This window comes from Capsicum annuum, chromosome 12 (assembly GCF_002878395.1).
Source record: "Capsicum annuum cultivar UCD-10X-F1 chromosome 12, UCD10Xv1.1, whole genome shotgun sequence".
Taxonomy (NCBI): domain Eukaryota; kingdom Viridiplantae; phylum Streptophyta; class Magnoliopsida; order Solanales; family Solanaceae; genus Capsicum; species Capsicum annuum.
This window is the reverse complement of record NC_061122.1, coordinates 216536330-216562935: the sequence shown is the minus strand read 5'-3', so window position 1 is coordinate 216562935 and position 26606 is coordinate 216536330. Positions and strand designations below refer to the sequence as shown.

General features: G+C 31.8%; 2 protein-coding genes and 1 long non-coding RNA gene across 3 annotated transcripts in view; 1 reads left to right on the top strand and 2 right to left on the bottom strand.

The window, feature by feature from the left end:
- Positions 1–9529: 9529 nt before the first annotated feature.
- Positions 9530–10511, top strand: LOC107849873 (transcription factor MYB73). The gene has a single exon (XM_016694408.2). The coding sequence runs from the start codon at positions 9633–9635 to the stop codon at positions 10359–10361; it is 729 nt and encodes a 242-aa protein (XP_016549894.1). The 5' UTR covers positions 9530–9632; the 3' UTR covers positions 10362–10511.
- Positions 10512–21173: 10662 nt separating this feature from the next.
- Positions 21174–21673, bottom strand: LOC124889427. The gene is made up of 3 exons (XR_007048410.1): positions 21597–21673; positions 21453–21503; positions 21174–21267 (listed from the first exon to the last, which is right to left on the bottom strand). It is a non-coding gene; the product is annotated as an uncharacterized LOC124889427 (long non-coding RNA).
- A 692-nt stretch (positions 21674–22365) lies between these two features.
- The window catches only part of LOC107848921, a 6122-nt gene continuing 1881 nt past the window's right edge, over positions 22366–26606 (bottom strand). Inside the window, exons 4-5 of the mRNA XM_047401719.1 lie at positions 25144–25277; positions 22366–22621 (exon numbers count right to left, since the gene is read on the bottom strand). Of these exons, the coding sequence (XP_047257675.1) occupies positions 22366–22621; positions 25144–25277 (390 nt within the window). The remainder of the gene's footprint in view (positions 22622–25143; positions 25278–26606) is intronic.

Sequence of the window (26606 nt, the reverse complement as noted above, 5' to 3'; positions counted from 1 at the left end):
TGGGCCCTTTACTAATGCATTTATGCAATGGTCTTCTTTAAGTATGGGCCTTTTACTAATGCATTTATGCAATGGTCTTCTCTAAGTATAGGTCTTTTCATCGATGCACTTATCCAATGGTCTTCTATAAGTATGAGCCCTTTTCACCGATGCATTTATGCGATGGTCTTCTCTAAGTATGGGCCTTTTCATCGATGCATTTATGCAATGGTCTTCTCTAAGTATAGACCCTTTTAAGGATAAACTTAAGGTGCAAAGGGACAAATCTTGTCCACCTTAAGGCATGAAAATTTCAATATACTTTAAGGATAAACTCATTAAAGGCCAGCTTAAGGTGCAAAGAGACAAATCTTGTCCACCTTAAGACATGAAAATTTTGATATTGTTTTAAAGATAAACCCGTGACAGACCAAATTAAGGTGCAAAGGGACAAATTTTGTCCACCATAAGGTATGAAAATTTTAAGATCCTTTTAAGGATAAACTCGCGAGAGGCCAGTTTAAGGTGCAAAAGGACAAATTTTGTCCACCTTAAGGCATGGAAATTTTTATGTCCTTTTAAGGATAAACCCGCGAGAGGGCTTGATTTGAAGACTTGGAAATTTTTTCAACTTTCACTCCCAAATTTGGCATTTTGAGCGGTTCAACTTCAAAATTTGGAGATTTTGGAGACTTCATCTTATGTAAAGGAAGCTCATATTTCATTGGAGTTTTCCCCCATTGAGCCACCAATACGTAGAGTGAGTCCAAAGTTTAATTAGAATATTTTTATACTTGGTATCCATATGGTAGATACTGCAGGAACATATATTTTTTTTTTACACTCATGCAACTGAACTCAGAATGAAATTCCAAGCACCTAAGTACCTCAATGAAGAGGATCAAGTCACAACGTTGTTCTGAGTAGTTTTTTTTTTTTGTGTCCTAACTTTTGCCTAGGCCGCCTCTTTCGAGGTTTTCAATCTAGCGGATATTTTTTTTAGCCGTACATAATTTATACTCTTGCGGGCCAGGAGTGGACATACAATTTATACTCGTGCCTTAAGGAATGTACATGTAGTTTATACTCGTGTCTTAAGGAGTGTACATGCAGTTTATACTCGTGCCTTAAGGAGTGTACATACAGTTTATACTCATGCCTTAAGGAATGTCATCTTCCTTTAAGGATAGTACTTCTTCAAAAACTTGGCGTTGATGGGGCCAACCCTCACGCAATCTGCATCGACAAGCTTCTAAGCACCGTTTGAATATGCCTCTTGTACACATATGGTCCATCCCATTTTGGGGTGAATTTGCCCCCAGACTTATGAGAAGTGGTAATGGGCCTTCTTACTGCAAGAACTTGATCTCCTACTTGGAAGCACCTCAAGCGACCCCTTCTGTTGAAAGAACGAGATAACCGGGCTTGATAATATTCAAGATTTTGTCAAGCCTTCAGCCTATTCTCATCAAGAGCTTCTAACTTCGCAAGATTCAACTAGCATTTTCTCTATTGGTGAGCCCTTCTTGAATAACCAGTCTCAAAAAAGGTATTTGACGCTCAAGTGACAGGACTGCTTCAACTCCAAAAGCAAGTGAGTATGGGGTTGCTTGCGTCGGCGTATGGTAAGTTGTCCTATACGCCCATAAAACTTCCTCCATTCGCTCATGCCAGTCTCGTTTGAATTTGGAGACGACTTTCTTCAACAATTTGCATAAAGTCTTATTGAAGGCTTCAGCTAGACCGTTGGTGGAAGCATGGTACATTGGAGACTTGCGCTGCTTGAAGCCAAAGAGATCACAAATCTTATTCTTCAGTTTGTTATCAAACGGCTTGCCATTGTCAGTTATTATATATTGAGGGATTCCAAAGTGGTAGACGATATTCACTCGGATGAAGTTTGCAATATTTTCTTTCTTTACTTCCTTAAGAGCAACATCTTCGGCTCACTTTGAGAAGTAATCTGTCGTGGCCAAGATGTATAAGTGTCCACCAGAAGATTTTGGTAGTGGACCAACAACATCTAATCCCCAAGCATTAAACGGCCAAGTTGCTACAGTTGGGTATAGTACTTCAGGAGGTTAATCAATAAATTTCGCATGGAATTGACAAGCTTTGCATCTTCTAGCATAGTCCAAGTAATCTTTTACCATCGTTGGCTAATAGTATCCCATCCTTTTAATGTGAAAATGAAGCTTCGGTACAGATTGATCCGATCCATACACTCTCGAGTGTGCTTCTTGCAAATTTTGAATTGCTTCTTTCTCTCCCAGACAAGACACCGTAAGAGTACTCCTTCAAATGATCTTTTGTACAGTTTGTCCTTATAGTAAAGGAAGCGAGGTGCACGACGATGAATGTTTGTCCTTCTCCTTGGGTCCTCTGGAAGTATCCCATAACATAAGTAATCAATGATAAGTTGTCGTCAATCTTTTTTTTCAGCTTCAGATACGGCAACAAGGTATTCAACTTTATTTTTTTCATCTTCAGTTGCTGGCGGTACTACCCATTCTTGGCGGATAGTGACTTGTGTCTGATTTGGAAGAGTCAGGGTTGAGGCCAAAGCATCTAAGGCATCAGGTTGCTTATTTTATCTCCTTAGCACATGTTGGAGGGTTACTTCTCCAAGCCACCCCATCAACTTTTGTGCATAATCATGATATGGTGGTAGCTCAGGCTTTCTGACTTCATAGCTTCCCAAAAGTTGCTTGATCACTAATTGGGAGTCACCAAAGACTTGTAATTGCAGTTATTTTATGTCAACTGCCATCTCAAGTCCAAGTATTAAACCTTGATATTCAGCAACATTATTAGAGCAACGATTTGTTAGGGTAAAAGAGTATGGGATAACATCTTCTTGTGGAGTGACGAACACCACACCGACACCAGCTCCATCTCCATGTGCGTCACCATCAAAGTACATCTTCCATGGGGGTCTTGATTTAACAACCATTGCATCTTCATCAAAAAGTTCATCGCTCAGTTCCCAATCATCAGGTATCGGGCGGTCTGCCAAGAAGTCAGCCAATGCTTGTCCCTTTATAGCCTTTTGGGGAACGTACACAATCTCAAACTACTAAAATTAAAGGTACCATCTTGCAAGTCGATCACCAAGGACTGGTTTTGACATTACATACTTGATGGGATTTACCCTAGACACAAAACGGACAACATGAGCTTGAAAGTAGTATTTCATCTTTTGAATTGAGAAGACCAATGCCTAACATAACTTTTTAATTAGAGAATACTTTAGCTCATTTGGTGTCATCATCCTGCTTAGATAGTAAAGAGAGTTCTCTTTGCCTTCACTATTTTTGTGAGCCAATAGTGCTCCAACTGACCTCTCTTGTGCCGCAATGTAGAGTATCAACGGTTTCCCAGGTATGGGTGCCGCGAGAACTGGTGGCTTCATTAAGTATGATTTGATACTCTCAAATGAATTACTACAAGCTTGGTCCTATTCGAAGGGAGTGTCCTTCTTCATGAGACAACTAAATGGTTGACATTTTCCAGCCAGGTTTGAGATGGACCTCCTTAAATATGCTATTCTTTCTTGAAGGCTTTTTAACTCATGAATATTTCAAGGCTCGAGCATCTTCAAAATTGCATCGATCTTTGCTTGATCAATTTCAATTCCTCAGTGTCACACAATGAAGCCGAAAGTAACTCCAAAGGCACATTTTAATGGATTCATCCTAAGTTGATATCTTCGAAGTAAATCGAACACCATTCTTAGGTATTTTAAGTGGACATCTCTCTTTCTTGACTTTACCACTAGATCATCCACGTCGCATTCGATATTGTTATAGAGCAGGCCGTCAAAGATATTTTGTATATCCCTTTGATAAGTGGCGCCAGCATTCTTCAAACCAAAAGGCATCACCTTGTAATAATAAATACCTTTGGGCGTACGGAATGCAGTGAGTTCTTCATCCTTTGGTGCCATGCAGATTTGATCATAGCATGATGAACCATCTATGAAGGACATTGCCCCATAACTAGTGGTGGCATCAATCATCAACTCTGGTATAGGGATTGGAAAGTCATCCTTAGGGCAGGCGTTGTTGAGATCCCAAAAGTCGACACAATCTTGAATTCGGCCATTCTTTTTTCGTACTGGAACAATACTTGAAATCCACGTGGGATATTTGACTTCACGAATATAGCCAGCTTCAATGAGTTTGTTAACTTCATTTTTGATCAATGGAACCAACTCTGGCCTAAAGCATCTTTGGGCTTGCTTAACAGGACGGGCACCATTTTTAACCGTCAACTGATGGACCGCTACTTTTGAATCTAAGCCAGACATTTTCTTATAGCTCCAGGCGAAGACATCAATATATTCTTTGAGTATGTCCATATAATCAATTTTCTCCTCCACTTCTAGAAACGCACTCAGGTAAGTTGGTCTTGGGTCTTCATCGATTTCAAAATTAACTTCCTTCAAGGGATCTATTGTGGCCTTTACTCCTTATTCAAGTTGCAATGGAGCATCTCCACCATCTTCATCATCTTGAGGATCATCGTCATTGACGGATATATGATAACACCAGAAAACATTTTCTATCTCTTCATCAACCTTCATTTGAGAAGAGACATCTTTTTCATTCTGGTTAGTAACATGATATGAGAAGCCAACACTCTCTTCATCTTCTTCGCGTTACTTGGTATAAACCACAGTATGAGCCTTTGGTTTTTGCACCTCGTTGTATGAAACTACCAGTTCCATCTGCCGCCTCATTCTAGAAGGAATCACACTTTGGAAATCTTTTTGGATCTTAGGCAAAGAATGCATTGTTGTACTTTGACGACTTCTCCGACGCTTGTTATTTTTCTTCTTATTTAGAGGGACCAAACTTTCGAACATATAAGTTCTTGCGATTGATTCTCCAAGTCGATCAAATACAAAGGGTCTTTTATTAGCAGCAGTGGATTCTTCTTTCACAGTGATGTAATTACCGACTGACCTTCTTATGGAGATGTGAATTGGAGGTGGCTGCGTGTATCCTAGGCCTTCACGTGCCTGCCTGGTTGTACCCTTTGATGAAAGTTTACCCAACCTTGATGGCTCATTAGGACTGTATCTAGCCTTTACAAATAGCTTATATGCATTTGGGTCAAAGCCTTCTTACGTATGCTTCGTAGAGAGTGTCATATCTTGTGGCAGATTTTGAGCTTCAGACTCTTTAATTAGTCTTGAGGACAAATTTATTGCATCAATCTTCCTGATAGATAAAGTTAGCCCCTTTAGCACATTATCTTGGACATCCGATTGGTGATCTTTCTCTTTCTCTACCTTTGGCACGTAGCGAAGAACAGGAGTTGTCTTCTTTTTCGTAGGTGCGATGCTTTCTTTATTTGAAGTGAAGAGGGGCTTCTTGGTGGCAACTTTTTTGACAGTCACTGCGACCTTCTTAGATGCAAAATTGTCACACTTGGTCTTAGTGAAATCTTCAACCCTTTTATCATCCACAACATAATTCTTTAAGTAGAATTTTGCGTCGGCAAAATGTAAATCAACTTCAGTGAAAGGCTTGTCATTTGCAACTATCTTTTTTTTCACTCCGCCTTTGAGGTACTTCAAGCATTGATAGTAAGAGGGCGAGATAATTTTATTCCCATACACCCAAGGCCTACCAAGCAATAGATTATATGAAGTTTTAGCATCGATTACATGCATCAATGCGTTTGATTGAAAATCATCCATATAAATCCCCAACTTGTAGATCTCATGGCCCTCTGGCCCCCTTTGTTGAAGCCTTGGATCATTACATGGCTTTCGTCCAGTTCGCTAGTAGTGATGCCAAGTTCCTTCATCGTGTGGATAGGCAGGATGCTGACTCCAGATCCCTCATCTATCAAGATTATATTGATCTTCTTTCCTAAAATTTGACCCACCATGTATAAGGGACGATTATGTAGGGCCTCACCAAGCAAAAGATCGTTATTTGTAAATATGATTTTTGTATCACATACATGTGCCATTTCGCCAAGAGGTTCAGCAAGCTTTTCGAAAGATGAAGGAACTTCCATGGGTAGATTCTCACCCTTTGCCCACTCTTTGGTAGTATTAAAACAAAACCCCTCAAAGTTGACTTGGGCAGTCTTTACACAAAACCAACTCGGTAAGAATTCCTCTAAAGTCACCGGACGCTGAGGTTTTTGTGGGTGGAGCTTAGTCACCCTCATATTCTTTGGAAGTTTAACCTTCTGTTTCCTTGGTTTCTTCATACACACACACACACTCACATACACTCACACACACACAAAATATATATATATATATATATATTATGTCTGTTTGATTTGGGTTCGGTTTGATTTTTTTTTTGTTAACACTACACCAAACCAAGAATGGTCGATTTTTTTTTCAAACGCCAAACCAACCAAGCCAGAACATAAGTCAATTTTTTTTCTCGATTTGGTTTGGTTTGATTTGACGGTTTGGTCTGTACACCCCTACCTGCCAGGCTTTAATATTTTCTTATTATGCTCTTCGACACATATTTGGACTGGATTGAGCGAGCCAAATGTGATGAAGATTTGATGAAAATGGGCTGTCTTGCATGACTTTATCTTTAAAGACAAAAAACTTTTCGAGAGAGTAACTTACAAGCCTATGATATTTGCAATAATTAGGGTCATTGGTCCTTCCAGCTTCGTTGGGATGCTTCATCTCTGGGAGTTCAATGAGCTTATGCTCAAGGAGTTCATCAAAAATCTCAGCAACATCAGAATCAAGAAAGGGATATTCCTTTTCTTGCATCTCCTTTAAAGTTTTCTGATTCGGACGTGCTCCAGAAGTTTTCTTCATACTTTGCTTCTTGCTCACTTTTGCGGTGACCTTCACAGGAGACACATCAACATTTATTGACTCCTTAATGTTATTTTTGAGGAAAAACTTGCCCTATCTTTTGGGCTCCTTCTTATCCTTTCCCCTTCGAGGGTCATGGATAGGCGTTGCTCTCATTCCAACAAAAGACATGCTCAACTCCATATCGTGAGCACGGGTAGCTAGCTCTTCAAAGAATTTAGGCTTAATACCTTGAAAGATGTAGAGAAGCTCCCAATGCATTCCTTGGACGAACATCTCTATTGCAGAAGTTTCGATGAGCCTATCTTTGTAGTTTAGGCTAGCATTTCTCCATCGATTGATGAAGTCAATGACTGGTTCATCCTTTCTTTGCCGAGTATTTGTTAGTTCTACCATGATCACTGTACGCCTTGTGCTATAAAAGCGATTTAAGAACTCGTGCTTCAATTGCTCCCAGCTATCGATGAAATTAGGCTCAAGGTCTGTATACCAATTAAAGGCATTTCCCTTTAGGGAACGAACAAACTATTTGACAAGATAGTCACCATAAGTTCCAGCATTGTTACATGTCTCAATAAAGTGTGCGACATGCTGTTTTGGATTTCCTTTGCCCTCAAATTATTGAAATTTGAGGGGTTGATAGCCGACAGACATTTTGAGGCTATCTATCTTCACAGTATAGGGCTTTTCATATGCAAGGAAAGATTTGGTGGCAACATCATACTTATGTTTGAGGGTCCCTGCAATGAATTCCTTCAATTACTCAATCGGGATCATTCCCTCAGAAGAAACTTGCACCTCTTTAGTTGGTGGTGTTTGTTTCACAGGATGTTTTGTCTCATGAACCTCTGGAGATTTTTCAGGTGCATTTCTAGACTCTCCGTCTATCAGACCGTCCACCCTATCCACCATGTTATCAATTCGATCCTCTTGATTCTGAACATATTTGGTCAAGCCCTCAATTGTCTTTGTCAGATTTGTAAGCTGCTCCCCATAGACGAGTCATCAGTCACCACCGCTTGCATGATTACTGGAGACGTTGAAGAGTAACATGGATTGTTGCATAAGTTGATCTTTGAAGTGCTCAGCTTATGCAGTGTAAGTGGAGATGACGCATTTGTTGAACGACCATCGCTCCTTGCGCCAGAGTATTTAGAACCAGAGTGCTCAAGTAGAGCTAGAGTCCTCTTAATCGATTCTGCCACATTGTTTCCTCCTTCCGAAGCACTTGCATTGGACTTCATTCCTTTTGGGGTTGAAGATCCAAAAACTGGAGTTGGCGTGGATGACACTGGATGTGTTTGTTGTCCTAGCAAGTCTGCCTTGCTCCTTGTGACAACTCCTAAGCTTCCAAAAGTAACACCAAGGATGTTTTCTACTTCAGCAGAGAACTTTGAATCAGCAGCCTTAGAAGCAGTTGATTGAGAGTTGACCTTCTTGGAAGTCACTTCAGTGTTGTTGAACTTTGCAGTTGGAAAAGTTGAGATGAGAGGTAGAGATTGCCCCACTGGACATGCCAGAATTTGTTGGACAATAAATTTTTGAGACTGAAGATAAATAATCGAGACAAGAAAAATATATTGCAACAATCAATTTATTGATTTCAACGCGAGTGTTACAATCTCTATGAATCCTCTGATCGTCTTTTCAAATAAAAATTCAAGGGCTTAAAGCTTGATCTTTAATTTGAACTTGATTTATAAATTTGAGAGACTTGATCTTGACTTGTGCTTGAATTCAAGGGCTTTGGAGTTTGTTCTTGAATATTGAGGTCCTGATCTTGAATCTTGCTTTGAATTCTTGATCTTTTTAGAGAAATTGCAGCGTTTGATCCACGAGTGTTAGAGTTCTTGGGGTCCCTCTTTCTGAATTATGAGACCCCTATTTATAGTTGTGGAAAAGGAAGAGTCATGATGAAGATGGACTTTCTTTGACCAATCAAATTCAAGTGACGTGACGCCTTTTGTGGATTTTGATTTTATTGGGTCTGCTGCATTATTTTGACATATGTCATGGTCCTATTGACTTCTTCACTTGACTTGGCATGCCACGTCATTTGACATGTGACGTTTATTTGAGCCTGTAGAATATGACAATATCTTGGACTTAGTAAAGTGGACTCATCATTTGTAGCTCAAATCAATGGGTTAGGCCAATAAAAAAATGGACTTTAATTAAATCCATATATGTTTGGAATTAAATAATTAATTCAATTATATTAATTCGCAATATTTATTTGGGACTAATATATTTTGAATTTAATATAATCCGAATTTTGTACGGATTTAAATCTTCAAAATTGTATCGCACACACTCACCAAACAAATAAAGTGCACGACACAATAATTCATTGTTACAATTATAATTAAACCTAATACATCAATGAACAAACATCAAACCCATAACGTTGAAAATATTTTTATTAATCAATTGTTACAATATAATTGAACCTACATTTACGCATACATTAAACATGTGAATACAGTTAAACTTTTTCCTATAATAACTGCTTCAAATTTCAGTTAAGTTTTTCCCTATTATAACTGCTTCTAATCTCATATATATTCATTAATTTAGTGTGAACACTATTTCAGTTTTTTTTTTTTTTCAACTAAATAAAAAAACTTAATCCCCAGATTTTTGCAATTTGATACAAAATACAGTTATTCACACTAATCCCACGTGTCCATTCTAGCTATATATTAGTAACTGCCTATTAACCCCCACCCACGCACTCACGACCAACCTTTTTTTTTTTTGGTAATATCTCGCTCCCCCCACTAGTCTTTGCCAAGTGAACCCTCTAAACTTGGAAAAATTACTTGAACACTTTATTTCAATGAAAACCGTGAAGGAATTGATTCGGGTCAAGGGTCCATGGAAAAAAGAAGAGGACGAGCTATTGCAGAAGCTAGTTGAAGAACACGGTGCAAAGAACTGGTCGATTATTGGTAAATCGATTCCAGGACGATCAGGAAAATCGTGTAGGCTCCGTTGGTGTAATCAACTTTCTCCTCAAGTGGAACATCGACCTTTTACATGTGATGAAGACGACAAAATTATCAAAGCCCATGCAGAATTCGGTAACAAATGGGCTACTATAGCCCGTTTGTTAACAGGTCGAACTGACAACTCCATAAAAAATCACTGGAATTCTACCCTTAAAAGAAAAGGTCTTGAACTTTCGAAAGATTTGGCGTTTGAAAATCCTCAACCGCCGTTGAAAAGATCGTTAAGTACCGGGTCGGGTACAAATTCGGGTACTCCATCTGGATCTGATTTGAGTTCGGGTTTTGCCCGACCCGATATTTCAACGTCTCTGAGTCTCTCTTTACACGGGTTCGGGTCCAGCGAGGATTCAAATACTCCAATAATTCAGAATTGTAACTTTGGTCCTTCTAGTATTGAGAAACAGTTATTTAGTCCTGAATTTTTGAGAGTTGTGCAAGATATGATACGAAAAGAAGTTGAAAATTATATGTCACAGTATGAGGAGGAAAGGGTTGCAATGTACACTGAAGCAGTAAAAAATAATGTTATTAACAACATTGAGATTAGCAAAGATTGATAAATGAGGAGGAAAAATGTAGAGATTATAGTCATTTTCTTAAAACTTTTTAGTTGTCACCCCACCCCCTCAAAAAAGAAAAAAAAAAAAAAGAAAAACGAATTGAATATGATTTTTTAATTATTTTTGATGAAATTGTTCATTTTTATATAGTTTCCCTTCGGTTATATTATGCTTAAAGTAGGCAATTAAAATAATCATTTATTAAAGTGTTTGATTAAGTGATATTTGAGGTGGCATATGTATATCGAAAAGAAAATATTATACATTTTGGGTGTGTTTGGTACGAAGGAAACTATTTTCCATGAAAAATATTTTCCTAGAAAATGTTTTCTCGAAAAACAAGTTGATTTCTTACTTATTTTCTTATGTTTGGTTGGTGGATGAAAAATATTTTTCGAAAAATATTTTCTAATGTTTGGTTGGTGAATGAAAATATAATTTTCAAAAAGTACATTTTAGTGTTTAGCTAAAGTGTAAAAATACATTTAAAAAAAATAATTTTTGATCCCAAAAAATACTTTTTGAGGGTGTGTTCGATATGAAGGATGAAAAATATTTTCTCAAAAATAAGTTGTTTCTTACTTATATTTTTGTGTTCGTTATGCAAATTGGGTAAGCATATGTTTTGTAAAACTATTTGTCTATATTTAACAAAAACAATGAGAACGAATAGGATAAGAAGGGTGGGTTGGGAAAAAGTTTTGAATTTATTTTTTTAAAAGTTAAAAATATTTTTTTTTTAGAGGGGGTTGGTAGGTGGGTTGGGATTGTCAAAATAGATAGTAAGGGCGAGGTAAGAAAATAATTTTTTGTTTTGGAGGAGGCTTAGGTCTCATTTGTTTGCACTTAATGGAGGTCTGAATCTGAATGGTTCAGACTTCAGACCATTAAGTACATTTGTTTTTATTAAGGTTTTAACTCTTAATAGGTTTGAATAGGTCGTAATTATTCAGATCTAGAATCAAGTTTTAATAGGTCTGAAGGGATATTCTGGTGTTGGATAATATTCACCACTCTATTCGAATTCAGCAGTCACCACCACTAACCACCTCTGCCACCGTCACCATTGTCAACCACCACCAACTATCTCCACCATCATAATAACCATCGACACAAAATACCGCTACCAATCACAATTGTCAACCGCTACCACATCTACTACCTCTTTTATTCTAATTATATTCACCGCCACCAGCCATCAACAACACCACAATCAGCAACCACTACCGGCCAATCCCCACTACCGGTAAATCTCTTCTACCAACCAACTCATTTATCATAACTAGCACCACCACTAACTACCACCAATACATCACAACCTCTACATATTCTTTGGCCGCCACCACTATTGTCACTAGTAATGCCACCTCTACCACACTTCAACCAGTACCATCGCTACGATTTATCTCTACTAACAACCATCTCCACCATCACAACAAATTACATCTCCAACTAGCACCAACACATCGTCAATCATCATACATTCATGTTTCAGCCAACACCATCAACACCTTCAACTACTAACATCAAGTAACATCACATCACAACAACCACCACCACCATCATAACAGTCACTACAATACCAATAACATTATTAATCACTAACATCAATCATCGTCACCGCAACCACCATTATAAGCCATCTCCACTATTACTAACAAACATAAATATTTTTTCTCAATCAAATACTAATAATTTTGTTGTATTAAATGACATAATTTTTTAAATATATAATTAATTTTTTATTTGAATTGTATTTTTTATTTTATTATGTATACAAATAATTTTTTTTTATACATTCAGATGTTGAAAAACAAACGGTTTTAATCATTCAGTTTTCAGATCTAGAGACAACATCTTAATCATACATATCTACATTTAAATTCAGACGTCTGAATCTTAAAAAAAATAAATGGAGCCTTAGTATGGGGTAGGGGTAGGGGTAGGGGAGTAAGAGTGGGTAAGAAAAAAATTTGAAATACTTTTTTTGAATGGAGGTGGTAGGAGTTGGGGGTTGGGGTAGGAGAGTGAGGGTGGGGTAAGAAAAAAATTAAAAATTAAAAAAAAATTAAAAATATTTTTTTTGAGAGGGGAGGGGGGAGTAGGTTGGTAGGGGGTCGGGTAGGGGAGGTAAGAAAAAAATTTAAATTTTTAAAAAAAATTAAATATTTTTTTACAGAGGTATGGGGGATAAGGGCTAGGGTTTTAGGTAAGGGCATGGGGTAAGAAAAAAATTTTAAATATTTTTTTAGATGGGGTGGGGGTGGGGAATTGAGGGTCGGAGTAGGGGTGAGTGATTTTGAGAGTTGTATGAATATTTCAACTTAAGAGTGAGGTTCAAAGAGAGTTTTGAAAAATGTTTTCCTTTTAAAGAGAGTTTTGAAAAATGTTTTCCTTACATTTTGAAGGGAAGTTATTTTCCTTAGATTTGAGAAAAATAAGTTGATTTAAAAAATATTTACCAAAACGTTTAAACCGATCAAACATGAGAAAATTGAAAAACATTTTCTAGAAAATATTTTTCTTCATACCAAACGCAACCTTTAGTTTTCTAGAGTGATAACACCTTTTTCAAAAGATATTTTTATATTAAACAATAATTTAATTTAATGATTTTATCAATAAAGAGACGATTTGCAGTTATACAAATATTTAAAATTTAACCTAAATCATAAGTTTCATATTTTAAAAAATGTGACCTACAATGATGCCATATGAAATAGTACATGCTATTCTTGTGTGCTCTATATAGGATATTTATGGTTATGAACTTATGGCAAATATATAGGATACTAGATACTGTAGCATGTGCCAACACGGGCCCAATATATATTATTTATGTTATCTTAATTTATATAGCATAAATAGTATTTGGAGTGTCAATCAGATTTTTATTAGTACAAATTTTTAAATAATTTAAGTTGCTAATCATTGTGATTTATAGTATCTTTTATGTAATTTAATAATTTATGTTACTCGCTTTGTCCCAATATTAGAATTTAGTGAGTCAATCAAATTTATTTTACTAATATATTTTTAAAATTTTTTAAGTTGTTAATCTTTGTGATTTTAGTAACTTTTAATGTAATCTCAAATAATTTATGTTATTTGCTTTATCCCAACTTATGTGACACTATTAGAATTTCAAAAGTCAATCATATATTTTACTATATGTTTTTAAAATGTTATAAGATGCTAATAGTTATGACTTATAATTATTATTTTTGCATAATTTTTAAATATATAATATTTTACCAAAATAAAGTAAATAAATTAAAATAAACAAAGTACTAAATTTTCAAAACATGTTAAATTCAAAAACATCATTTGGATCAATAAATTACTAAATTAAAATAATAAAACATGCAAATTATAAAATGTCAAAACTATCCCAAATTTATGTGACACAAATATTATTTAGATAATTAATCAGATTCTTAATATGTTTTTAAATATTTCAAATTGTTAGCTATTGTAATTTATAATATTTTTATTTAATTTTCAAACAATATACGTTACTCTCCTTATCCAAATTTTTGTGGCGTTGATAGTCAATTATATTCTTAAAATGATTTAAATTTTTAATTATTATGATTTATAATACTTTTTCCTTTATTCCAATTTAAGTACCATTGAAATAAATTCGAGAGTCAATCAAATTTTATGATTGAACCAGCGAATTGGATATGTCCTAAATGACTTATAATACCTAATTAGAAGTGATATAGCAAAATTACTATAAGAAAATATTTGTGAAAAAAAATTCAAATAAGTCTCATATAAGATGTCATGTTAATTTAAAACATAAAAAATTAATTTATCATTTTATGTCAATTTTATTTTTATTAAATATTATTAAATTTTAATACCTAAATGACTTATAATAATTAATTAGAGGTGATATAGTAAAATTACGATTGAAGCAACTGAAGTAAACATGTCATAAATGTTTATTTTATCATTTTTTATTAAATATTTTTAATTTTCTTATATGTAAATGTCTTACACTAATTAATTACGAGTAATATAGTAAAATCATAGAGCAAACATACTTGTGAATTTTTTTAAATGAGTCTCATATAAGATGTCCTATTAATTTAAAACATCAAGAATTAATTTATCATTTATATCTATTTTATTATTTATTAAATATTATTAATTTTTTAATACCTAAATGACTTATAATAATTAATTTGAGGTGATATAATAAAACTACGATTGAAGCAGCTGAAACAGACATGTCATAAATGTCTATTTTACCTTTTTTTAATTAAGTATTATTAATTTTCTTATATATAAATGACTTAAAATAATTAATTAGAGATAATATAGTAAAATCACGGAGCAGCTGAAGCAGGTGAAGAAGCAGACATGTTGACGAAGAGCTGCCTGCTTCTTCACTCTTATTAAAGTAGTAATATTATTAATTTTCTTATATATAAATAAATTAAAATAATTAATTAGGGATAATATAGTAAAATCACGGAACAGCTGAAGTAGGTGAAGAAGCTGACATGTTGATGAAGAGCTATCTGCTTCTTCACTCTTATTAATAGTAGTAATATTATTAATTTTCTTATATATAAATGACTTAAAATAATTAATTAGGGATAATATAGTAAAATTACGGAGCAGCTGAAGCAGGAGAAGAAGCAGACATGTTGACAAAGAGCTGCCCGCATCTTCACTCTTATTATAGTAGTAATATGTATACATATATGCTGAAAGAGAAATAAAGATTTTCTGATAGTTTCTTATTATTAATCAATGATAAAATAGGAAATACTTATAGTAATACAACTGTAGGGTTAGAGTTCTACCCAAGGAAAGAGTATATATAGTTATAACTATATAATAAGATAATATAATTTTAAATATATTTATAGTTTTTCTTTTTTAAGTAATCATTAATATTTTTGAATAGACACAATAGAAATGTAAGTAGAAATCACACTATATAATAAATATTATATACTCTAAGGCTTATTTTAACATTATTTATTTTTATAAAATCAAATGATAGCTTACAACTTATTTAAGTTTTCACAATTAACATTAAAATATTATATACTCTAATGCTTATTTTAACATCAAATCAAAGACATTCTCATAGATTAAACGACTAATTTTAATGTTTTTCTTTTTCTGCTTTATTTAACAATTATACAAGAGAATCGATTAAAATTATAAATATCTATTTATTAACATTTTTTATGGAATCATACGAAGCAATAAAGAATACTAATTCATAAATAAGTTTATTTTAAATACATTTAAATTCATTTTATGTGTGTTTAATAAACGAAAATAAGGACCTACTGGATGAACGTTTTAATGAATCATAATGTTAATAGATTGTCTTTATGTGTTGTCTTACATATGTCAAAAATAGGAGACCAATTTAATACAACAAGCAAGATATTTCTTTTAAAGTGATTTGTCTATCTGATGACGAAATTTATCACCTCAAATAAAGAGAATCAAAAGAATTAACAAAAGTTAACATGATATATATTGTAGAAATTTAACATGAGGTAGTTAATATTACATTTTACATAAGTGGTTTAAAATAATTTTAACAGGTGATTGTAAATCTTTATAATGATATGTATCATGTGAAATTTTGAAATTATGAAGGAATTGCTTATTATCTATGATTGATAAACACTTATTCAATATTTATATGTATTTTTTATTATTATTTTACTATAATATAGTAATATCTACTTTATGCAAATAAATGTGGGGCCAACTTTTTTTTTTTTTTTAATCTTATGGAACATATGTGAGTATTTGCACATGCTCCTATAAACTATCTATTTATTTCAATTTATTTCATTTTAATTAGACATCGAATTTAAGATATATGAAAAACTTTGCAATGTTTCAAACTATCTTTAAAAGTAATAAACTTTAATTTGAAGAGTAAACTTTTGTGGACTTTTTGACAAATAAATGAAAGTCAGCATGACTAAAATATTGATAATGTTATTAAATACTAACCAAATAAAAAATGTTAATTCTTTTTTGATACTGATTAAATAAAAAATATATATTATTTGAATTGACACACATGATGTATAAAAGACTTTCTGATATAATGTATTTAATTTTTCTTACTAAATATTAAAATAGACTTATAGTTGATGCGTGTGGAATCCATGTGAAAGAGTACATCATTAGTGACATTGAAATGATTCTGTCTTTTCATGATATACAATTTGAGAGTATTTTAACATTTTATTGCAAAAAAAAAAAAAAAACTTGGCACAAAATTTTATTAATTTTTGATTGAATAATTTTTAACTAATTCTATATTTTATGTGGGTCCATGTGAGATATTATATCAATTGAGCTGTGATTGACATTTACAAAAAATAGCTTGACTTTTTTGTCATTAAAAATTTATGGCCAATCTTTGCTGCCTAAATCATAAGTAAGTAAGATAGAACTTTTTTGAAAATTACAAATATACCCTTGGTCGCCCACTCTTCATTATTCTATATAATAAATAACTAAATATTCCATAATTACGTCCTATTTTAGGAAAGAGAATATTATGTGATTTCTATACAATTGTAATATTGCCTAACATCCTCCTTAAATTGATATCGGTTACCACACAGTAGCAATTTGAAGATAAGATAGATATGTCATAGCTTTTGTAAACAAATCGGCAAGCTGATCATGAGAAGAAATGTATTGAAGATTGATGAGACAAGCAACAACTTATTCCTGAATGTAATGGCAGTCCACCTCTATATGCTTTGTGTTTTCATGTTGCATAGAATTTGTGGCTATTTTGAAAGTACTAGTGTCATCAAATTAAATAAGGAGAATGATACAGATGAAATCTCCCTATGTCATGGAGATGCATTGGAAGGAGTATGTTCTAAAGTCTTGAATCTGGAGTACCAAACTTACCCATCAAAGATATTTCTTCAGATAGTATAACTGCCAGGAAGTTAACAGAAAGGGGTAGCTCGAAAATTCAGGAAGGAGATATTTCATATGGTTCACAAAAATCACAAAGAAAATTTTGTGAATAAGTATTCATGTTTCTTTACAGGCTCAATTACTAACGGAAAACTTTTATCATATCAAGAAGCAAGAAGAGCCGAGAAAACATTATTGAGATTTTCATCAAGGCAAGCTCGAAAGATTCGATTAAATTCTTTTGACACAAGTTTGGGGTGACTTTCAAACAAAATACTTTAAGGGGGTAACGTTTTTAATCACTCTCACGCACTCAAGAGGTGTGATTACACACACTTGTCAAAGTGGGCTGATATATGCCATTAAAATACAAAAATAAAAGTCTAAGAGGGTAATAGGACCCCCGCAAAGTTCAGTATGCTCAACTGAAAATCTGATCAAACTTCAGGTATTTTTGTGAGTATTCTCTCTAAATTATTTAGGATATTTAGTGTAATTTCTAGGATAATCACCTCGAAGAAATATTTAGATTTTCTAGATAGAAGAATTTAGAAGTAATAGTGTAGTATATTTGAGAGAGATATTTGTGAAAGAGGATATAATATTTTATATTTGTAGTATCTAGAATCATCTCTAAATACTTGTAACCAACCAAAAATAAAAGCAATTCAAACAGTGATCTCCTATTAAAAATTTTCCTTCTGTTTTCGTAGCTTCCTTTTTTCAATTAAATCTTTAACGATTTCAGGCTAACAAAAGATATATCAATGATACTTTTCTTATGATATTCTCTACACATATGACACCATTTATGTAGGTGAAAAAACATGAAAAAAAAAGTATATGAAGAGACATTCAATCCAATCTTGCCCAGTAAAGTATTTTACCACTAAAATAAAGCAAGAAACAGTCGATCATTTTCAGTATTTGTAAATAAGTAATATATTCAACTAGTATACATCATATCCAAACTCTTGATCAACTCTATACCCTCCCAACTTAGCATCCTGCTCACAAAAAAAAAAAAAAAACATAGAGCAACATTAGCTAACAATCAAAATGATACTTATATTACATCATTATTTATCATAATTTTCTTTTGAAACTAAATATTAAAAAAAAAACATATTATATACCTCAGCAAGCATCCTGTTCTTGTTCCTCAATTGAGTTTTTCCCTTGCTCAAAAAAGAACTAGAAGACATGGAAATCCTCTATAACAAAACAAAAACATTTTCACTTGTTATAGCACGTTATGTATAATCATTTATTCAAGGTTATCAATCAATATTTATTAAATAGGACTATCAATCAGCCCTATACAAATATGTAACAATATTTACACCGTCAGTACATGGACTACTGATAATTTCTATATAGAAAAAATATTCAAATTAAGATCACTTTATGAGAAAAAATAAAAGGTGCAACTTCGATAGACAGATGTGTAATGATGTGATAATAAGTAAATCTCTATAATAAACATTAATCGATAATTCGGGATGACTCTAAAAGCTAACGAGATGATTCTGGTTAAACCGGGCATTCCTCAGAGCAAGGAAAAATCTTTCAAAAATAGAATCAAGAGAAAGCGCTAGAACCGATGTAAGATCCGCTAGCATAAGATCCGCTAGCACTTTAACATGCTATACTAGTTCAATTTCAGATAATTTAATTATTGTGACAATAATGTACCTTTGCGCAAACTTTCCTTCTAATATGAGGTGCATACACTTGAAGAACCGCCTTAAATAAAAATGAACAAACAAAAATGAGAAAGTTAGTAATAAATATTAGGGATAATATTCACGAAAATAACTGAATTTTAATCAAATTTCCAGTGGAGCATACTTGTTGGGTACTATGTAGTTTTAATGATTGACAAACTGACACATGAATGAAACATGTTACTTGAGTTGGTCCACGCATAGGAAAGCAGATTTCCAGTTTCACTGATAGATGCAGACAAGATTGCTTAAAGATAAGAACGAATAAGCAAGCCTAATTCTGATATACTCAAGCTACTGATCATGTGGGGAATATAACAAGTTGAATTTGATTCAAACACTTAATGATAAGGGAAAGTAATTTGAGTTGAAAAAGAAGTCCTACGTGAAGAAGGAGTTTTACTTCTTAGTATATCTTGAAGAGTCCTATGTGTGGGAGGAGAAAGATTCTGATAAATAAGAATGTGATGATTTAAAAGAGTTGGAGTTTTACTACAACACTAAGGAGGCAAGAGTTGAAATTAAAGAAAGAGTCTCACTTGAAGTATAACTCTATGTAATGAGAGTTTTGATTAAAGGGGGAGTTTAAAATAAAGAATGACTCTTTGGAGAGTTGTGCTTAAATAGAAGAAAAGCACCATCGACAGATTGACTTTACGAAGTGCTACTCAATCACTGAAGAAACACGTTGAAGAACCTGGTCCTCAGTACAGAATCTAACTAAGAGTTTTAACGTTGATTTTTAGAGTTGTTCATTATGTTTGAACTATTGATGTAATATTAGTTTCAGTGTGTTATAAATTGAACTAGGAGCTAATCTTCGAGTTGGGAAAACTCAGAGACTTTGGGAACGCACACCTTGGGAGGTGTGTGTAGTTAGGAATTAGAGTTTATAATTCCTAGTTGTTGAGTTATAGAGATTAGAGTTTATAATTCCTATTTGTTGGTTACAAGAGTTTTGTAATCAGTCGTTGTTGAGGCTCAGAGTTATTTACTAAAGTTGGGGTTAAGTCCTGTAGAGGTGCAGGTCGTGATTTTTTTTATTTAGTTCATTAAGAAAATCTTTTTCCAAATTTGAAATTCAAATCGAAAATTCTCTTCAATAATTTTATTCAAATCGCAGACAAAGGGTCCCAATTTCACCACACACACCAAATGACCTGATGATACTACATTAGATTATATTGAGATGAGAATGTACAAAAAGAACAAAATCGAAAGATACATAAGGGTGTGTTCTTGATAAAAATAGGAATAACAAAGATGCTCTTGGCTAATCAGTATGCATGTGTAAAACATTATTGTACAGATAATAACAAACTTTAATGTAAAGACAATGATAGAGTGTCCGAAGGAATATATTGATGATGTTCGGCGCTTCTTGGTAATGTAGCTCGTGGTAAACCTGAAGTGTCTCGTCAATATTAACAACCAGTCCAATTTGATGGAATTGGAGAATACCCATTTGGTGTGTGTGTTGAAATTGGGTAAAATTGATGTAATTGAATTGAGTGTGTTGAAGATAACTTATTTGGTGTGTGTGTATGTGTGATGAAATTATTTTCAATTCAACAATGGAGCACAAATTTAACTCCATTAAAGAGAAGAAAGAAAGAAGAAAGAAAGAGAAGAGAAAGAATGAAAAATAAATAAAAAATAAAAAATATTTAAAAGTCAGCAAATTGAGGGGTTATTTGACCAAAAAAAAAGTTTTAAACGTTTTTAATCACTCTCACGCGCTCAAGAGGCGTGATTACACGCCCTTGTCAAAATGGGCTGATATATGCCATTAAAATACAAAATCAAAAAGTCTAGGGGGTAATAGGACCCCGCAAAGTTCAGTATGCTCAACTGAAAATCTGATCAAACATAAGGTATTTTTGTGAGTATTCTCCCTAAATATTATGAGCTAAATTAGTAGTTAATTTATTTATATAATAGGCACTTGAAAATATGTATTCAAACCTTTTCAAAATTTTAGTCGAAAGTATTTAATAGAAACACTTTATTAGTATTAATATCGTTCAGCTACTCAATCGCAACATGTTATTATTATTCGAATATAGAAAAGAAAATTACTGATAAGTTTAAAAGGCTATCAATATCTTCAGCCAAAACAAAACTATGGAGAATTTCGTATAACTCACCCCTTCAAATTCAGGTCCATGCAAATCTTCTTCCTCGTCAGTAGAAATTGTTTGTGGAACAAATTTAAATATATCATGGAGGTATTTGTTTTCCTGTATATTTCAATTACAAAAATGAGATGCAATTAACATTTTCAAAAAACAGTTTGATGCAAAAAAAAAACATCTCGTGATATTTGAGTTCGGAGAAGGATGCGTAGACTATCTACCATTAATGCAAAAGCTGATTAATTAATATTCAAAATACATGAAGAAATGAAAAGGATGAAACGACTAACCCTCATGTGATCCACAAAGCCATCACCTAAAAATTCTTTTAAGTAATTAATCTGTCACAAATTTGAATGACATGTTTAGAAAAAACTTGATTAATGAATCATTAACATTTAAAAAGACCAAAAAGATAAATTTTAGAAAATTACCTGCTTCACAAGTGAAAAAGTGGTTAAGGTCAATTTAGTTTCAGATATTGTGAGGGTCATTTTCTTTTCACTATCCTGCAATGAAAAATAGACAAATAAGTAGTACTAATTAATTAAGTAACAAAACAAGAAATTAATTAAATCATGTAAAATGCTTAATTCTTGACATAGTACTACATCTGTTAGTACTACATCTGTCTCAAATTATCTTTGGCAAGAGTTGTCTTAAATTACTATTTATCTTTTAGAAGTTGAAGATAAAATTAATTAGATTTTTTTCTATTTTATCCTTAGTGATTATTGTTCTTGAAAATTACAAACATCACAATTATGAATTGATGTTATAATTGCTTGAGTCTAAACCGCTCAGAATCTTCAAAACTTCCAACAATTATGCGTCGGATTCATCAAAAATAATATATTTTTGAAAAATCCGACATTGATGCGGCAACATTATTGGAAAATCCTAGCAACTTAGATTTCAATACAAATAAAGGGAAAAATAGTTTTAAAAACATTTTCTTATAATGTTTGTATGAAAGAAAAGAACGATAAATAATTTGAGATGGAGAGAGTAATTAAGTTATTTTTTTTTTTTTTGGTTTCCCATTCGGTGTCCGGAATCTGCATTGAAGCCCGACTAATCCGGATTCGCACCGGGTAGGGCCCCATTCGGGGGTAGCGCTCCCAACAGAATTTTCTCCATGCCCAGGATCGAACCCTCGACCTCTGGTTAAGGGTGGAGCAACCCCATCCGTTTCACCACAACTCATGTTGGTGTAATTAAGTTATCTAATATTACCTCAAGAAGTAACTGTTCAGCAATTTCTTGTGTGACAATACTGGAAACACTTGTCACTATATCATCTTTCATGTCCTTTATATTTGCATAATTTTCTGCTTCATTTGAAAATTTCTCAAGGCTTTTATTTTCAAAAATTAAACCAAGTGCTTCTATGCATGCAGAATGGACATCTTCATCGTAATCTTCTTCCTCTAATTGTTTCACCAAATATGGGATCAACCTGTACAAATTTAAACAAATTTCAACTTTTTATACATGTATTCAGCAAAATAAATAATATGCTTGTGCCATTACTTTATATTTGGAAAAAATATAACCCTAAAAATATTCGAAATATAACATATTTCCTATATAAAGGAACCAACGTCACACATATTTCACAAATATTTCCTATATTTGGTATGTTTTGTCACATCACAAGAACTAACATACCAAAAATATTATTACTCCTATACACGACCTCAAGTTAATGCTATAATGATACATAATTAGGTTTACAAATAAGATATCTATCTATATTCCTAAAATATATGATAAGTGAATTAATTAATATTTTCCTTTCTACTAGATTTCTTAAAATATATGGGACTCCTAAAATATATGGTAAAATAATTAATTAATACTTTTCTTTCTACTATTTAATTAAAAAAATACTTCTAAAATAGAACTTTATTAATAAAATACTTTTATAAATAGTCCATTCAACATGGGTCTTTTCAGCATTATTAAAATATTGACATTGTAGTAATTTTTGTGGATTTTTTTTTTCGTTAACGTGTCTTTTCTTCCTTCTTACCTCGACAATTTATAGAAAGATAAAAAGGAATCTCACCTTAAAGTGGGAAATAAAGAGATTAATAATTGTTCCAATCTTGGAAAATTGGAAGTTTTGTGGACTTTGAAGTTTGCAAAACAATGATTTGAATTTTTGACCTTTATTGAAAGTTTTCGTAATAGATAAAATTGTCTTTTCACTTTTTTCTTAAATTATTATCAATATATAGAAAGACTTTTAAATTTATAAAATTCATTAAATTTGTTATTCTTAAACGAATTTTGTTAGGATTAGAATCTTTATCATATAATTTAGGACTCCTTATCATATATTTTAGAATTCCTTAATTATTAATTCTACTCCTATACACGACCAAAACCAATTCAAACTAAACTTTCACTCACACCAATTAAAATTTAATTTTTGAAAAGTTGTCCAAATATTAATATAGTAAAAGTTTTCCAAATATAGTATAGTTTCGTGTGATGTTTAACTAGGATTTGTTTTTTTTCAAAAACTATTTTTAATATTTTAGAATTTCTTAATTATTAATTCTATTCTTATACACAACTAAAACCAACTCAAACTAAACTTTCATTCAAACCTATTAAAATTTAATTTTTGAAAAGTCGTCCAAATATTAATATAGTAAAAGTTTTCCAGATATAGTATAGTACGTGTGATGTTTAACTAGGATTTATTTATTTTAAAAAAAAAACTATTTTTAAGGACTTCTATTATAGACTTTCTTTTTTAAAATCAAAGTTGGTTTAGGATTTTTTTTTTTTGAAAAAATAAATCAACATTACACATTATTTAGGTCTTTTATTAATTAAAGTCCTTATTTATGTAGGTGAGAAGTCATAATATTTAATAATTCTAAATTGATTAGAATTTTACTTTATATAAAAAAATATCTACAATTCTATAAATAATATTTTCAAGCAAACTTTGTAAGAAACATAAAAAAATCGGCTTCTTCTACTTTTAGATTTCTTCTTATTTTGATTTTGATTCAAGTCATATTCTTGCGTTCATTGTTTTCATTTTTTTTGTCTTCCTTTATTTCGTGTAGCTAAGAGTTTTTAAGGCATGTTAACTACTTGAATTTTTTGATTGTTGTGGCTTTTTATACTCATAGTTGTGTTTGAGATTTTCCAGTCACTTACTTTTATTTTTGTCTTTATTTTAACAGGTTCCAAAACTAATTTCAAAACTACTGTACGTAAAGGAAAAATAGATTTACCTATAAATTTTTCTACTCATTGAAATCTTGATAGTATCCATGATTAAAGAGCTAAATTTGATTGTGATTTGAGATAAGTTTTTAGAATTTTTAGTACAATTCTGAAGTTTACAATAAATAAATTACTCTCTATTCTTGATAAACAATTGTTAATTGTGATTTTTTTTAAAAATACAGAATCTTAATATATCTTATGATCGAAACGACAAATTTTCTTGTAATTGGTAAGATTTCTAAAATTTTAGTATGTTCTTGCAATTTATAATAATAAATTATTTCTTGATAGACATTGCTAATTACGAAACTTTTTTTTGTGTGTGAAATATTGATATTATCTTTAATTGAAGACATTCCGGCATAAGAAATTGGTTAGTCATTCTAATCGTTTAGAAATTCTTGTTTAAAATTTAATTATATGCAACTATTTCAATTGTGAATCAACTATTTAATAATTGACTCTAATGATTGTCTTTTTTTTTTTTTTTTGAACAAATAATATCTTTAAATTGATATAATGTACTTGCTAATACTTTACTTTTTCATATATAGTTTGATTGACGAGAGACACACATGCAAAGTACGTACACTAAATTAGTTTATAAAAATTTATACATGATTGAACAAAAATTATTAGGTTTACGTGAATCCGCAACTCAATCTCTAGATCTATCTCTGATTAAAGAAACTCAAAACATAAAACAGTAAACACAACAACAAAAACAAAAGGAAGTTATATATAATGTCATACCCTTTCCATTTTTTGTGATTAACACACCATCCATTTATAGATGCTAGGAGGAGTGACCAGGCTGATATTGCTGCAGCAACAACATTTGGTGGATGTTTTATTTCAACCTACAATATATTGAATATCACAACTATTAAAATCCCACTTGGATAACAACAATATAATACACGAAAAAACACAAAGTTTCAAAAAACAATTATAATCGTTATGTTCAAATCAATTTATGCACTCCTCAACTAATTTCACGAGATGCTGTTGTCTCTCATAGCATCCACTTGGATAACAACAATATAATTCACTGAAAAAACACAAATTTTCAAAAAACAATTATAATCGCGGAAAAGACTCAAAAATACCCCTGAACTATCTGAAATAGCTCAAAAATGTCTCTCGTTAGATTTTTGGCTCAAAAATACCCCTCCGTTAAATATTTGGCTTAAAAATACCCCTCCCTCTAACGGAATTCGAAAAACCATCAAAAATACCCCAGAACTATCTGAAATGGGTCAAAAATACCCCTCTATTAAATATTTGGCTCAAAAATACCCCTCTCCTTAACGAAATTAGATTATTTCGATTAAATTAAACCCTAACTTTAACTTTTTAACCCTAATATTTTAATTTTTTTTTACATAGAAGTATTTTTTTAATTTTAAAAATAAGAAAATGAAAAAAAGTATTTGAATTATAATATAAATTGGTTGAATTTGATTTGAAAAATAAACATACATTTATTCTAAAAAGCTATTTTCACTTTACATCTTTTTAATCTTTAAAGAAATTAATGAAATATAAATTAACGAAATTAATGAAATATAAATTTTCACTTAAAGAAATTAACAAAATAAAAATTAAATGATGAACTTTATATAAATTAACGAAATAATCGAAATAATTTAATTTCGTTAAATACCCCTTTGTTAAATATTTCGCTCAAAAATACCCGTCCCCTTAACGAAATTAAATTATTTCGATTGAATTAAACCCTAACTTTAACTTTTTAACCCTAATATTTTAATTTTTTTTACATAAAAGTATTTTTTTTAATTTAAAAATAAGATAATGAAAAAAAGTATTTGAATTATTATATAAATTGGTTGAATTTGATTTGGAAAATAAACATACATTTATTCTAAAAAGGTATTCTCACTTCACATCTTTTTAATCTTTAAAGAAATTAACGAAATTAACGAAATATAAATTTTCACTTAAAGAAATTACCGAAATATAAATTAAATGATGAACTTTATATAAATTAACAAAATAATCGAAATAATTTAATTTTATTAAATACCCTTCTGTTAAATATTTAGCTCAAAAATACCCCTCCCCTTAACGAAATTAAATTATTTCGATTGACTTAAACCCTAACTTTAACTTTTTAACCCTAATACTTTAAATTTTTTTACATAAAAGTATTTTTTTAATTTTAAAAA

Bases quoted from the DNA above. Each gene is read 5' to 3' on its own strand.
- LOC107849873 (XM_016694408.2), top strand. From the start codon at position 9,633: ATGAAAACCGTGAAGGAATTGATTCGGGTCAAGGGTCCATGGAAAAAA.